Source organism: Scleropages formosus, chromosome 16 (genome assembly GCF_900964775.1).
Source record: "Scleropages formosus chromosome 16, fSclFor1.1, whole genome shotgun sequence".
Classification (NCBI taxonomy): Eukaryota; Metazoa; Chordata; class Actinopteri; order Osteoglossiformes; family Osteoglossidae; genus Scleropages; species Scleropages formosus.
In genome coordinates this window covers 569,831-580,814 of record NC_041821.1, presented here as the reverse complement: position 1 = coordinate 580,814, position 10,984 = coordinate 569,831, and the positions used below count along the sequence as shown (strand labels likewise).

At 55.0% G+C, this 10,984-nt stretch overlaps 2 protein-coding genes across 3 annotated transcripts; both read right to left on the bottom strand.

Annotated features, from left to right (window-relative positions):
* Nucleotides 1-492: 492 nt before the first annotated feature.
* LOC108925880 (reticulon-4 receptor-like 2) lies at nucleotides 493-4,387 on the bottom strand. Of its 2 annotated transcripts, XR_003798255.1 has the most exons (4): nucleotides 4,223-4,387; nucleotides 3,293-3,519; nucleotides 1,122-3,142; nucleotides 493-1,086 (listed from the first exon to the last, which is right to left on the bottom strand). XR_003798255.1 is itself a non-coding variant. In XM_018738211.2 (3 exons), exons 1-3 carry the CDS (start codon nucleotides 4,278-4,280, stop codon nucleotides 2,027-2,029), a joined length of 1,401 nt encoding a protein of 466 aa, XP_018593727.1. In that variant the 5' UTR covers nucleotides 4,281-4,387; the 3' UTR covers nucleotides 493-2,026. The 2 variants fall into 2 exon arrangements, 1 of the variants encoding a protein (XP_018593727.1); XM_018738211.2 differs by having other exon boundaries at nucleotides 493-3,142.
* A 4,895-nt stretch (nucleotides 4,388-9,282) lies between these two features.
* Nucleotides 9,283-10,455, bottom strand: LOC108925868 (beta-crystallin B1-like). The gene is made up of 5 exons (XM_018738196.2): nucleotides 10,390-10,455; nucleotides 10,092-10,210; nucleotides 9,877-10,009; nucleotides 9,561-9,703; nucleotides 9,283-9,454 (listed from the first exon to the last, which is right to left on the bottom strand). Exons 1-5 carry the CDS (start codon nucleotides 10,411-10,413, stop codon nucleotides 9,283-9,285), a joined length of 591 nt encoding a protein of 196 aa, XP_018593712.2. The 5' UTR covers nucleotides 10,414-10,455.
* Nucleotides 10,456-10,984: the final 529 nt, after the last annotated feature.

The following is a 10,984-nucleotide window of genomic DNA, read 5'->3' as shown; positions in this document are numbered from 1 at the left end:
CTTCAGTCCCTTGGTGTATGGGAAAGACTTGTCCTCTGCTGGACCTCCTGACTCACACATCCTTGACATTCTGCCTCGTGTCACTGCGCAGTGAGCGAACCCTGGACACGTCCACCCCTGAGGATCAGCATCAGCCACCAAGTGTACGATTGTCACAGTGAACTTGTGGCTCCTGCTCTGAGGTTTCTGTCGTTGGACACGTGGTGAACTACAAACAGGACAGCGGAGCTGAGGGGCGACCGTCTGCGTGGACAACGTGTGGACAATCCTCTGAAGAGACGTCCATCACCAGTGGCCTTTGTGTGCGTGGAAAAGTAACGGCTCTGAGCGAGAGAGATGTTGGGTAAAGTAATTTCCCTATTGCTTTTATGATGGACAGACAGAGAGACTTTCCCCTTCCTGCCAAATGTGAGCAAGTAGAAAGATGCTCCCCCACAGAGGTAGTAAAACAAAGTAAACATTTATTGTTACCGTCGATAACAGACCCTCCTTTCAAAAGGAACGACACAAAAGTTATTCAGTCAAATTTACATTTTTTTCTGTTTCAGTGTTTTTTCACCAAACACTCACAGCAACCCAACGTATGATTACATAGAGCATGTGGAGCTTGTTTTCCGTGTTCCTTTCACACGCACACATGCACACACGCACACACGCACACACACGCAGAGTGTGGTCCACCCCTCTCAGACCGGACTCTGGCTCTCTATTAGTCTCTCCACGGAGGCCCATGGAAATGGCACCAAAGGACAGCGGCTCCCTTTCCAGACTCTCCATCCGGTCAGTCGCTCAGTGTGTCCTGCAAAGTCCCATCTCCAGCAGCATCACTGTCTGCGTGGTCTAGTAGGAAGCGCTGCGGTCTGTCCGTTTGCCTGCTCCCGGAGTCCGTCTGAGCCCAGTGTAAGAGGGCTCATGGTCCAGTCGGTCAGTGAGGTCAGGCTGTGTGGGAATGCGGTTCAGTCCGTGCGCTCTTTACCACGTTCTAGCCTCCTTATGCATCCATGACGTACTGCAGCTCCCCCTGGTGGTCAGTGGGGGTCAGCAGTTTGGGGTGACGCTTGCTCACTTTTGCATGAAGCACAACTTCTCTCACACACACACACACACACACACACACACACACACACACACACACACACACACACACACCACTCAGAGAGAAAGAGCAACGGGAGACATTCGCGTTCACACCTTATGTCTATTTACAAGTGATGTGAGCCGTTACTCCCCCTGCTGGTGATTCCTCTCAGAAGCACATTGGCACATGGGAGTGACTCAAAGCACCTGCTCCGCTTTGTTGCTCGCGGGACCCCGGTCGTGCCGTCGTCTCTGTCAGCTGCGTGATACCGGCGCTCTTCTCTCGTCTCGGTCCGGCGGCCGACTCTCGAGGGATCAGAACCCAGGTACCGGGTGCCCAAAATCAGCACCGCTCACTGGCTGCTAAACAGCTGCACCTTTACTAAGTCAAGCTGAGAGAGAGAGCGAAAGGCGACGGGCGCCCCCCAGGGTCTGTGTCAAGTTGAGAGCGAAGGACAGCTGCTGCGAATTGCACTGCTCACACTGGAGGGTCCGCAGTGCCAGTGAGCACAGTGAGCAGCGCCCTCTGCTGGCAGGGGCCAATGCAGCTGCACGGACTGTGGTGCGAAGGAGCAAATGACGGTGAAAGTGATGTTGGCAGCAATCGCACTAGCAGCACACGCAGCAGAAGCAGCAGCAGCTTTAGTGTGTGTGGTTTGTTAGCCGCACTGGTGACATCAGTGCTGCAGTGTTACAATGTGGCAGGGTGGCAGCGAATGCGCCACAGGCAGCCTCCCTCTGCAAAGCTAAAAAGGACGGCTCGCCGTTTGTCCATGTCGGTGCTCCAGGCAAGTCCCCCCTGCACAGCACCATCCCACTGCTCTTCCCGCTGAGGAGCTCAATATGGGCGGAGCTCCAAGGGAAAACTGGCAGGAACTAAGGTGCAAGTGTGTGGGGCCGGTGGAACAAAGGAAGGACTGCGGACTCTTGATACAGGGGGCAGCCGGATTCAACCGACGAGCATGTGGACGGAGAGGGACAGAACGGCAAAGACAACAACGGACAGCGCAGAGGACGAGGTGGGGCAGGACGCCGCGGCCGGCAGAGACGGCAGGTCGAAGCCCGGCGGACACTCGAGCTCAAAGCAGCGCAGGCCGGTGACGGCAGCGTCCTCATTGCCGTAGTTGGCCCAGTACTCTTCGGGGTCCAGCTTGGGTAGCGCGGCCTCCTCCTCGTCGAACTCGTACTTGGCAGACGCGACAGCTGAGTTGGACACGGACGAGTCCAGGGCCTTGCTGGCCGAGAAGGGAAATGCTTTGACGGTCTCTGAGCTCTTCTCGAAGACACCCTTGGTGGAGGAGACCGGCTTGGCCTTGGAGAACCACCAGCGAGTCTTGGTGCTGAAGGTGGTGGTGGTGGTGCCGGCCAGCGAGCCGGGGTCTGGCAATGGGCACAGGGCAAAGTCCATCTCGCGCAGGAAGCGCAGGTCCAGGCCCCGGCGTGTGGAGGGCGAGGAACACAGCAACTCCGAGCTGGAGATGCGGGCGCCACGAAAGAACTCCCACAGGGACCGGGCCTCGCAGCCGCACGACCACGGGTTGCCGTTGAGCCGCAGGAACTGGACGGAGGCGGTGTCGCGGAGCACCTGCCCCGGCAGCTCAGCAAGCGAGTTGTTGAACAGGAAGAGCATGGTGAGGCGCCCCAGGTCACGGAAGGCGCGCCGGTGTACCTGCCGGATGCGGTTGTCATGAAGCAGGAGGCGGTCCAGGTTGACGAGGCCGCGGAAGGCGTGCTCCGAGAGCGTACGGATGCGGTTGCCATGTAGGAAGAGCTGGTTGAGGTTGACCAGGTCCGAGAAGAGGTCGTCCTGCAGGAAGTGCAGCTGGTTCTCCTGAAGGTAGAGGAACTGCAAGCTGTAGAGCTTGTGGAAGATGTCGTGGGGCAGCGCGGCGAGACGGCACCGGTGCATGTGCAGGCTCTGTAGGCGCTCGAGCCCCCTGAAGGCCCCGCCCTCGAGGCGCCGCAGCGATGGGTTGTCGCCCAGGTCGAGCTCCTCGAGCTCACGCAGCTCGCTGAAGGCCCCGGCCTCGATCCACGTGATGTTGTTGGAGAAGAGCCAGAGGACCTGCAGGGGCGACGAGGGAGGAACGAGACGGTCATCGTGAGTCTTCCTGGAGAGGAAGTGGCTTCCGCGCACACACACACACACACACACACACACACACACACACACACACACACACACACACACAAAGCCATGCAAACCCACACGCACCTGAGTCTCGAAGCCGAAGGAGTCCACCCGCAGCTCGGTGATCTGGTTGTTCTGCAGGAAGACGCGCTGCGAGTTGTACGGCACACCCACTGGCACTGATGTGAAGTTCTGTGCCTGGCAGCTCACCGTCATCGGGTTCGGGTAGCAAACGCAGAGACGCGGGCAGCCCTGGGCCGGGGTGCAGCTCAGTGCAGTCAGCCAGAGCGTCAGCCACATGGAGACGCCACCTAAAGGACATGCAGAGACACCCTTCACACACGTTCTGTAGCTCAGTTTTTTTATGCACGTGACCCACACACACGTCCAAGTTCCACCAAATACTCTGGAAAAGGGTTCATTTCAGTTAAATACTGAGTGAACTTTGTACTACAGAGGAACAATTACGAGATACAAAAAATCTCGTTAAAGGATCCGACAGCGGACGCGAAACGGGCTGAAACGGGCTAAATGTACAGTGATCGCCAGTCAGGGCTCGTTGCTCACTTCGACCAGTATAGGTTCTACACGAGACGTGTTTTAACATGGTAAGATGTCTCGCTGTGCGCTTTGGCTGCGCGCGTAAAGTTAGTGCGTAAAAGTGGCCAAAGAGACTCTCCGTCCCCGCGTGCCGCGCTGGGGCCCCCGGGAGCCACAGTCGCAGTGGTTCGGATGGATGGGGCTCGCTGTGAGGGTGAGCAACCGTTTGGCTCTTAGAGTGGCCCCTCCTCATCCTCATGTCAACGCAAAGTGGACACCGCGAAACACAACTGACACGATAAAATGCCGATGTTCATCTTTCACTCCAGCAGCTGGTGTGACTCGGTAAAATCATGGTAAAAACGACAGACTCCGAGCACTTGCAGTCCGTTTCGCGATGAACTCATCTCTCATGTGGAATGAACCGTCTCCTGTCGTGTTCATAAATGAGAATGAACCAACGGTGCAACTCACCGATGCGCTGCGCTGCTGATCCTCCGCGGAGAAACGCGCTCGAACCCGCGTCCATCATGTCGAACCAAAGCCGGAGCGAGTTAGCCTGCGAGCCCGGGGTGGGGTGGCGGTTGTCTGCTATCTCGGCCGAACCGAAGCTCTGGTTCCCGGTGCCGGAGGGGGCCAGCTCAGTCAGTGCCGGCTCTGCGCTCCGGACTCCGCTTTATACCGGGAGCGCGGCGCGCCCACGAGTGGGCAGCGCGTGGAATCTCTCATACGTCACCGTCAGGGTCGTGCACGAGCGAGGGCGGCACCGGCGGGAGGGGGATCCGGCTCATCCTGAAAGAGTCCCTAAAAGGAGAATGATGTGATGGAGAGGAGGAGCGCAGGGGAGGAGATGCTGATGATGGTGATGATGGCCGGGCTGATGATGATGATGATGGTGATGATGATGCGAGGCGTCGGAACCGCCAGACACGCGCTTTTTTGGCTTCGGAACAAAAGTGTTTCGTGCGCCTTTGATGTGCGGGAGGCAACAATGAGAGATGGCAACATTTGGAAAGTGCGTGTGTGTGTGTGTGTGTGTGTGTGTGTGTGTGTGTGTGTGTGTATTCATGTTTCGGCACAAAGAGGAGGACAAGTGAATTGGAGAAAGACTCAATCAATGAATGAGGAAAAGGAGCGCGCGGGGCGGGGGGTTCGGATGAGGAGCGCGTGGACACTGGGGACACTGGACAGGGGGGCAGAAACTTTCTTATTCACCTTATTGCCTGTAATGTTTTACTATCATCGTGTTCAAAAAGACCAATAAAAGTGACGTCATGAGCGCATTTTCATAATTGCTCGTCTTTACTGTTCAGCACGGAGCGCGCGATCATTACATAAGGAGAACCATGGTAAATGTGCGGTAAAGTGGTGTGGTAAGCACGCACTGCTGATGGACCCTGCCTGTAAATCGGAGTGAAGAGTGAGGTGTTTTTTTGGACGGTGAGCAGTGTAACAGAGCTATAGAGTGTGTGTGTGTGTGTGTGTGTGTGTGTGTGTGTGTGTGTGTGTGTGTGTGTGTGTGTGTGAGAAAGACACTGCTGGGCTCCCTTATGGCTGTGTCCACTGAGCAATGGGGGCGCTGACTGTGGTTCGAGGAGCGTCCAGCGGAAGTGGGGGCCGTGGGGTGGGGGGGGGCGCTCTGTGGTCCCCCATGATGGTCATACTTTTATTCAGCTGCGTGTGAAAGAAAGATGGAGAGAGACAGAGAGAGGGATAGAGAGAGATGGATAGAGTGGGAGAGAGAGACAGGGACAGAGAGAGAGGGATAGAGAGAGAAGGAGAGAGAGGGGATAGAGAGAGAGAGCGAGAGGGGGAGAGAGAGGGATGGGGGGATAGAGAGGGGTAGAGAGAGAGGGATAGAGAGAGAGAGAGAGAGGGAGGAACAGAGAGAGAGAGAGAGAGATGGAGAGAGAGAGGGATAGAGAGAGAAGGAGAGAGAGGGGATAGAGAGAGAGAGCGAGAGGGGGAGAGAGAGGGATGGGGGGATAGAGAGGGGTAGAGAGAGAGAGAGAGAGAGGGAGGAACAGAGAGAGAGAGAGAGATGGAGAGAGAGAGGGATAGAGAGAGATGGATAGAGTGGGAGGGAGAGACAGGGACAGAGAGACAGGGACAGAGAGAGAGGGATAGAGAGAGAGGGATAGAGAGGGGATAGAGAGAGAGAGAGGGGGGGAGAGAGAGGGATGGGGGGGATAGAGAGGGATAGAGAGAGAGGGACAGAGAGAGAGGGATAGAGAGAGAGGGATAGAGAGGGGATAGAGAGAGAGAGAGGGGGGGAGAGAGAGGGATGGGGGGGATAGAGAGGGATAGAGAGAGAGGGGATAGAGAGAGAGAGAGAGAGAGAGAGGGAGGACCAGAGAGGAAGAGATGGAGAGAGAGAGATGGATAGAGAGGGATAGAGAGGGAGAGAGAGAGAGAGAGAGAGAGAGAGAGAGAGATGGAGGAACAGAGAGGAAGAGAGGGAGAGAGAGAGATCTCCCTCCTCCTGCAGGTCCCTGGTCTGCAGTGGAAGTTCGCTGGAGGGGGGACAGGTGTCACTTTCAGTTTAATGCACTTTATCAACAGGACAGATTGTGTACAGTTGGACAACCAGAGTAGTAGTGGAACAATTTATGGAGAATATTTTGTAAGGATAGATAGATAGATAGATAGATAGATAGATAGATAGATAGATAGATAGATAGATAGATAGATCTCGCTCCTCTCCCTCTCTCTCCCTCCCCCGTTCGGCCGCCCGTGGTGCGTCACTCTGTGGGTTACCATGAACCACGATCAAGCACAGCCAGGCTATCTTGCCCCTGAAGACGGGTTTGATTGTCCTCGAGCGCGTTGCACTGAAGGAGAGGACGGCCCCCTGGCCTCCACACTCTCAGCACTTATAACAGTCTCTCATTATTAATAATTAGTATGTTGGACTGTGTGGAGGTCACTCTGTAGGTGAGTGAGTGTGCAGAGTAGAGCAGCAGAGGGGGAGAAGAAGGGACAGGGGGACGAGGGACAGAGGACACAAACACATTCTCTTCCGGTGTGTGTGAACGAACACAAGTACTCAAATTTGGAGCCCCCCTGCTGCTGCATTCTCCTCATTAGCACACACACACACACACACACACACACACACACACACACACACACACACACACACACACACACACACACTGGACTGCTGGACTTTCGGTGTCCAACTACAGGTTCATCATCCCTCCTACACACACACCAGGCTCCCTTTCTGGGAGAAACAAGAAGCCTTTCAGTGTCCGCCTTCCTGCTCCTTGGGGAGTCACTTCAGAGTGTGTGTGTGTGTGTGTGTGTGTGACTGAGTGAGTGAGTGAGTGAGTGAGTGTGATATTCTCTCTCGCTCCCAGGGTTCCCTCAGTAATATGTGATAAATACACACAATGACTGTGTGTGTGTGCGTGTGTGTGTGTGTGTGTGTCTCCAGCTGACGTCTCTGTGCCTCTATTCTCAGCTCCTCATTCCTTCATTAAACAGCCGGTATTTTTACACACTCGCAGTGGAACTCGGACGACAGATGACGCATTTGGGGGAAAATCAGGGTGGAGGGGAAGGTGAGTATGTGCGTGTGTGTGTGTGTGTGTGTGTGTGTGTGTGTTTGAGAGAGAGACCTTGCCAACAGGACTGCTGTAAACAGCCATAAAAAGAATTAAAGTAATAAGAAGCAGCCATGAGCCCTGTGACTGGAAGCCCTTGATGCGGTAAAATCATGGTCTTTTACCAGCGATGTGAAGATGGACTCATTGTGACCACAAGTTCACCATCATCCCCAGTGATGAATGATCTCCACCCCCCATTGCACCCAGGCACGGTCAGGCAACGAGGGCCTGAGGGCCTGGTGACCAAACATGGGTGTGAGTGTGAGTGTGTAGAGGAGACACAACACAGAATGCCCACACACACACACACACACACACACACACACACACACACACACACACACACATACACACACACACACACACACACACATGCAACAATAGTCCCCAGAGAAACACCTGCACCCATTTACCATACTGGTTACCATGCCCCCTAACATATGGTAAACAGACCCCTGGTCCACATGATGCTCCTGTGTGACAGTGATGGACAGACCCCCCCTCCCCCCAGAGGTCAGGGTTGAGGTTCGAGTTCCTCTGAATGCCGCTGTGCCAACTGAGTGTCCCAGCTTTAGTGTGGTCACAGCTCCCGCATTCGTGTCCTTCTGTGAGAAGAACCAGGCTGATATCATAAGGCGTGTGTGTGTGTGTGTGTGTGTGTGTAAAACCTCACCATGTGTGATGCACCCCAGAGACGACCACATTCCCCTTTATGACCACACACACGTTTTTTTTAGTGGTAACAGAGCTGCCACCATATTCTTTAAGGTCCTGGGTTCGAATCCCACCTTTTACAAAAGTGTCCTTGATCTCGTGGTACTTTATCTGAAGTGGTAGAGTAAAAATTACCCTGCTGTATAAATTATTAATAAATTGGTAGAAGTCACTTTGAAGGAAGAAGCCAGATGAATGAATGTTTGTGGCCCCCCCCCCCCCCAGTGAGAACCACTCATCCCCAAAGCGAGGAGTCAAATGAGGTGTGTGTGTGTGTGTGTGTGTGTGTGTGTGAGTGCAGTACAGTGTGTGGGAGCATGGGAAAGTGTGAGCGGTTTCATGTGTACACGTGTGTGTACAAGCGTGGGTGCGTGTGTGGGTGTGTGTGTGGGGTCCGTGTTCTGTGCTGCCTGTCCGTTGCTCCAGCCAGAGGGCCATTATGTAACGGGCTGTGTGTTTGCAGTGCTCTCTGGGCAAGTGTGTGTGTGTGTGTGTGTGTGTGTGTGTGTGTGTGTGTGTGGGAGCACAGGAGCGAGACACACCGTTGCTGCACGGGGTCATTAGAGCCCGGTCTCACACACACACCACTGCACACTCCTGCAACCCCAGTGACCGTAAGCACATGGCACTGATACCAGTGCTAATGATGTCATCATGACATCATCAGGGCTTCCTCTGGGTGCGGCATGGGATGTTTCGGGTGCCACCTGAGCCTCTTTACCAAGTGGACATGCCTCCTAGTACCAGATTGGCATATTTCAATAGCACAACCTCATGTGCAGTGGGGGGGGACAGCAGGGGCCACTGCCCTGCCAACCACCCCAGACTCTCTTCTCTCACACACACACACACACACACACACACACACACAGGGTTTGGGAACAAGCTCATTTTATTGGAAAGAGGCACCGTTACAATAACACCTTCATGAGCAGACAGAGGATGTGCTGCCATCCGCGGGGGTCTCTCTCTCCCCGTTGCCACGGAAGCAGGGGGTGTGGGGGGGTGACAGACAGGAGCAGAGAGGAGGTGGAGCTGAGAGAGAAACACACTCAAGTGTGTGCATGCCTATCAATGTCATGCTGCTGCGTGTGCCTCGGCACCCATGTGTTCCTCTGTCAGCAGGCAGGTGGCAGCAGTAGCGCCGCTCAGTGGGCCATGAGGGCCTCTCTTTCTCTCTCGCTCTCTCTCACTCGCTTGCTCGCCCGCTCACTTGCTGGCCATGGTGTAGGCACCGAATGGGTGGAACTGCATGTCGCGGATACGGCGCACCGACTGCATCCTGGGGTGCCGCGCGCCAAACTCGTTGAAGTGCCGGAAGTCACCCTTCTCCAGCAGGTACTGGCTGCCACGGTAACCAGGGTACTCGTAGCCCACCCACCTGTGGGGCGAGCAGGAGACAGAGGGTGAACGACACGGAGCCGACCGGGACCCAGAACGGAGCCGGAGGGCGTGGCCCCGCGTGACCCCTGGAGGACGACACTCACGTTCCGCAGCTGACGCAGATGCTGCCCACGCGGTCCGTGAAGCCGTAAGAGAAGAGGCTGGGCACATCGTCGTCCATGATCTCCATCTTACGGCCCTTGAAGTCGCCCACCTCATAGAGGCAGATCTTGTGCTTCTCTGTATCCTGAGGGCAGGAGGGGGAGACAGAGTGCATCAGGTGAGGAGCAGTGCACATCAGCACGTTCCCGTTGACTGAGATACGAACAAAGTGGGATACAGACAGACTGAGATACGAACAAAGTGGGGTACAGACAGACTGAGATACTGAGTACTAATGTATGATACTGGGTGCCGTACCATCCGGATGGGCCGGAAGGACATCAAGTACTCGTTGCGGTAGTTGTTGCTCCAGCAGTCCCAGCGCGGGTACTCGCCCTTCTCCAGCACGTACATCTCGCCGCAGAAGTTCATCTGCTCGTAGCCCACAAAGCTGTGGAGCACCAGAGATGCGGTTAAGGAGCAGGCGGTTAAGGAGCTGTGCGTGGTGGAGCCGCTCAAGATCTCGTACTCACGGGCCGCAGTCGACACGCAGGGAGCGCACGCGGTCAAAGCCCGCTTCGCACACGCTCATGCACTCGCCCGTGATCTCCATGCAGCGGCCCTGGAAGTTCTCCTGGTCGAAGACACACATCTGGGGGACAAAAGAAAGAGTGGGCGCGCGCGCACACACACAGAGTTAGCCTACCTGCTACATGGAGCGTTTGATAATGGGGTGAAAAGAATATTTTATATGCAGCGTGGGCCAGATGTCTGTGTGCGTCTATGTGTGTGTGTTTGGGGGCGGAGCACGCAGGCACCGGGGAGGGCTACCTTGTAGGGCATCATCATGCCCATCTCGGTCTTCTTGGTGGCCTTGCTGTCTGTCTGGGAAGAGCCCTTGGAGGAGCCCTTCGAGGAGCCCTTGGAGGACATGATAGCTGCGGGGGAGGGGAGACACACACGGTGGTGAAAAGGTGTGTCTGTACCACACACACATAGAACAAAAGCCATGACATTTGGTGGAGCTACAGCTCCTGAGGTTCCCACTCACTCAGCGGACTCATCACACACTTCCTGCCCACACTACACAAACGATACATTATTACAGCAGGGGTCACCGCTCGATCATTTAGTAATTCAGGGTAAGTGCCGTGCTCGAGGGTGCTACAGCCACAGGCGAGATTTGAACCTACAACCATTTGGTGCAGTGGCAGTAGCGCTCAGCACTGCGCTACCAGCAAGTTTCTCTGAGGTTTCACAGAGCAAAACCTTCCCTTCTGACAGATACAATAATAAAAACTTTACAGCAGGGATCTCCGTCCATATTCAGTCATAATAACCCCATAATCCATTTTGATAATCCATCATATTTGATTATAATAATCCCATATTCTGCCTGTCATTGTTGGTTTCTTTCACTTTGTAC

Coding starts and splice junctions, on each gene's coding strand:
- LOC108925868 (XM_018738196.2), bottom strand. CDS start 10,413: ATGGGCATGATGATGCCCTACAAG. Junction 10,211..10,389: donor GCATGATGATGCCCTACAAG/GTAGCCCTCCCC, acceptor TTTGTCCCCCAG/ATGTGTGTCTTCGACCAGGA. Junction 9,704..9,876: donor CCTTCCGGCCCATCCGGATG/GTACGGCACCCA, acceptor TCCTGCCCTCAG/GATACAGAGAAGCACAAGAT.
- LOC108925880 (XM_018738211.2), bottom strand. CDS start 4,280: ATGATGGACGCGGGTTCGAGCGCGTTTCTCCGCGGAGGATCAGCAGCG. Junction 3,520..4,222: donor ATCAGCAGCGCAGCGCATCG/GTGAGTTGCACC, acceptor CATGTCCTTTAG/GTGGCGTCTCCATGTGGCTG. Junction 3,143..3,292: donor CCTTCGGCTTCGAGACTCAG/GTGCGTGTGGGT, acceptor TCGCCCCTGCAG/GTCCTCTGGCTCTTCTCCAA.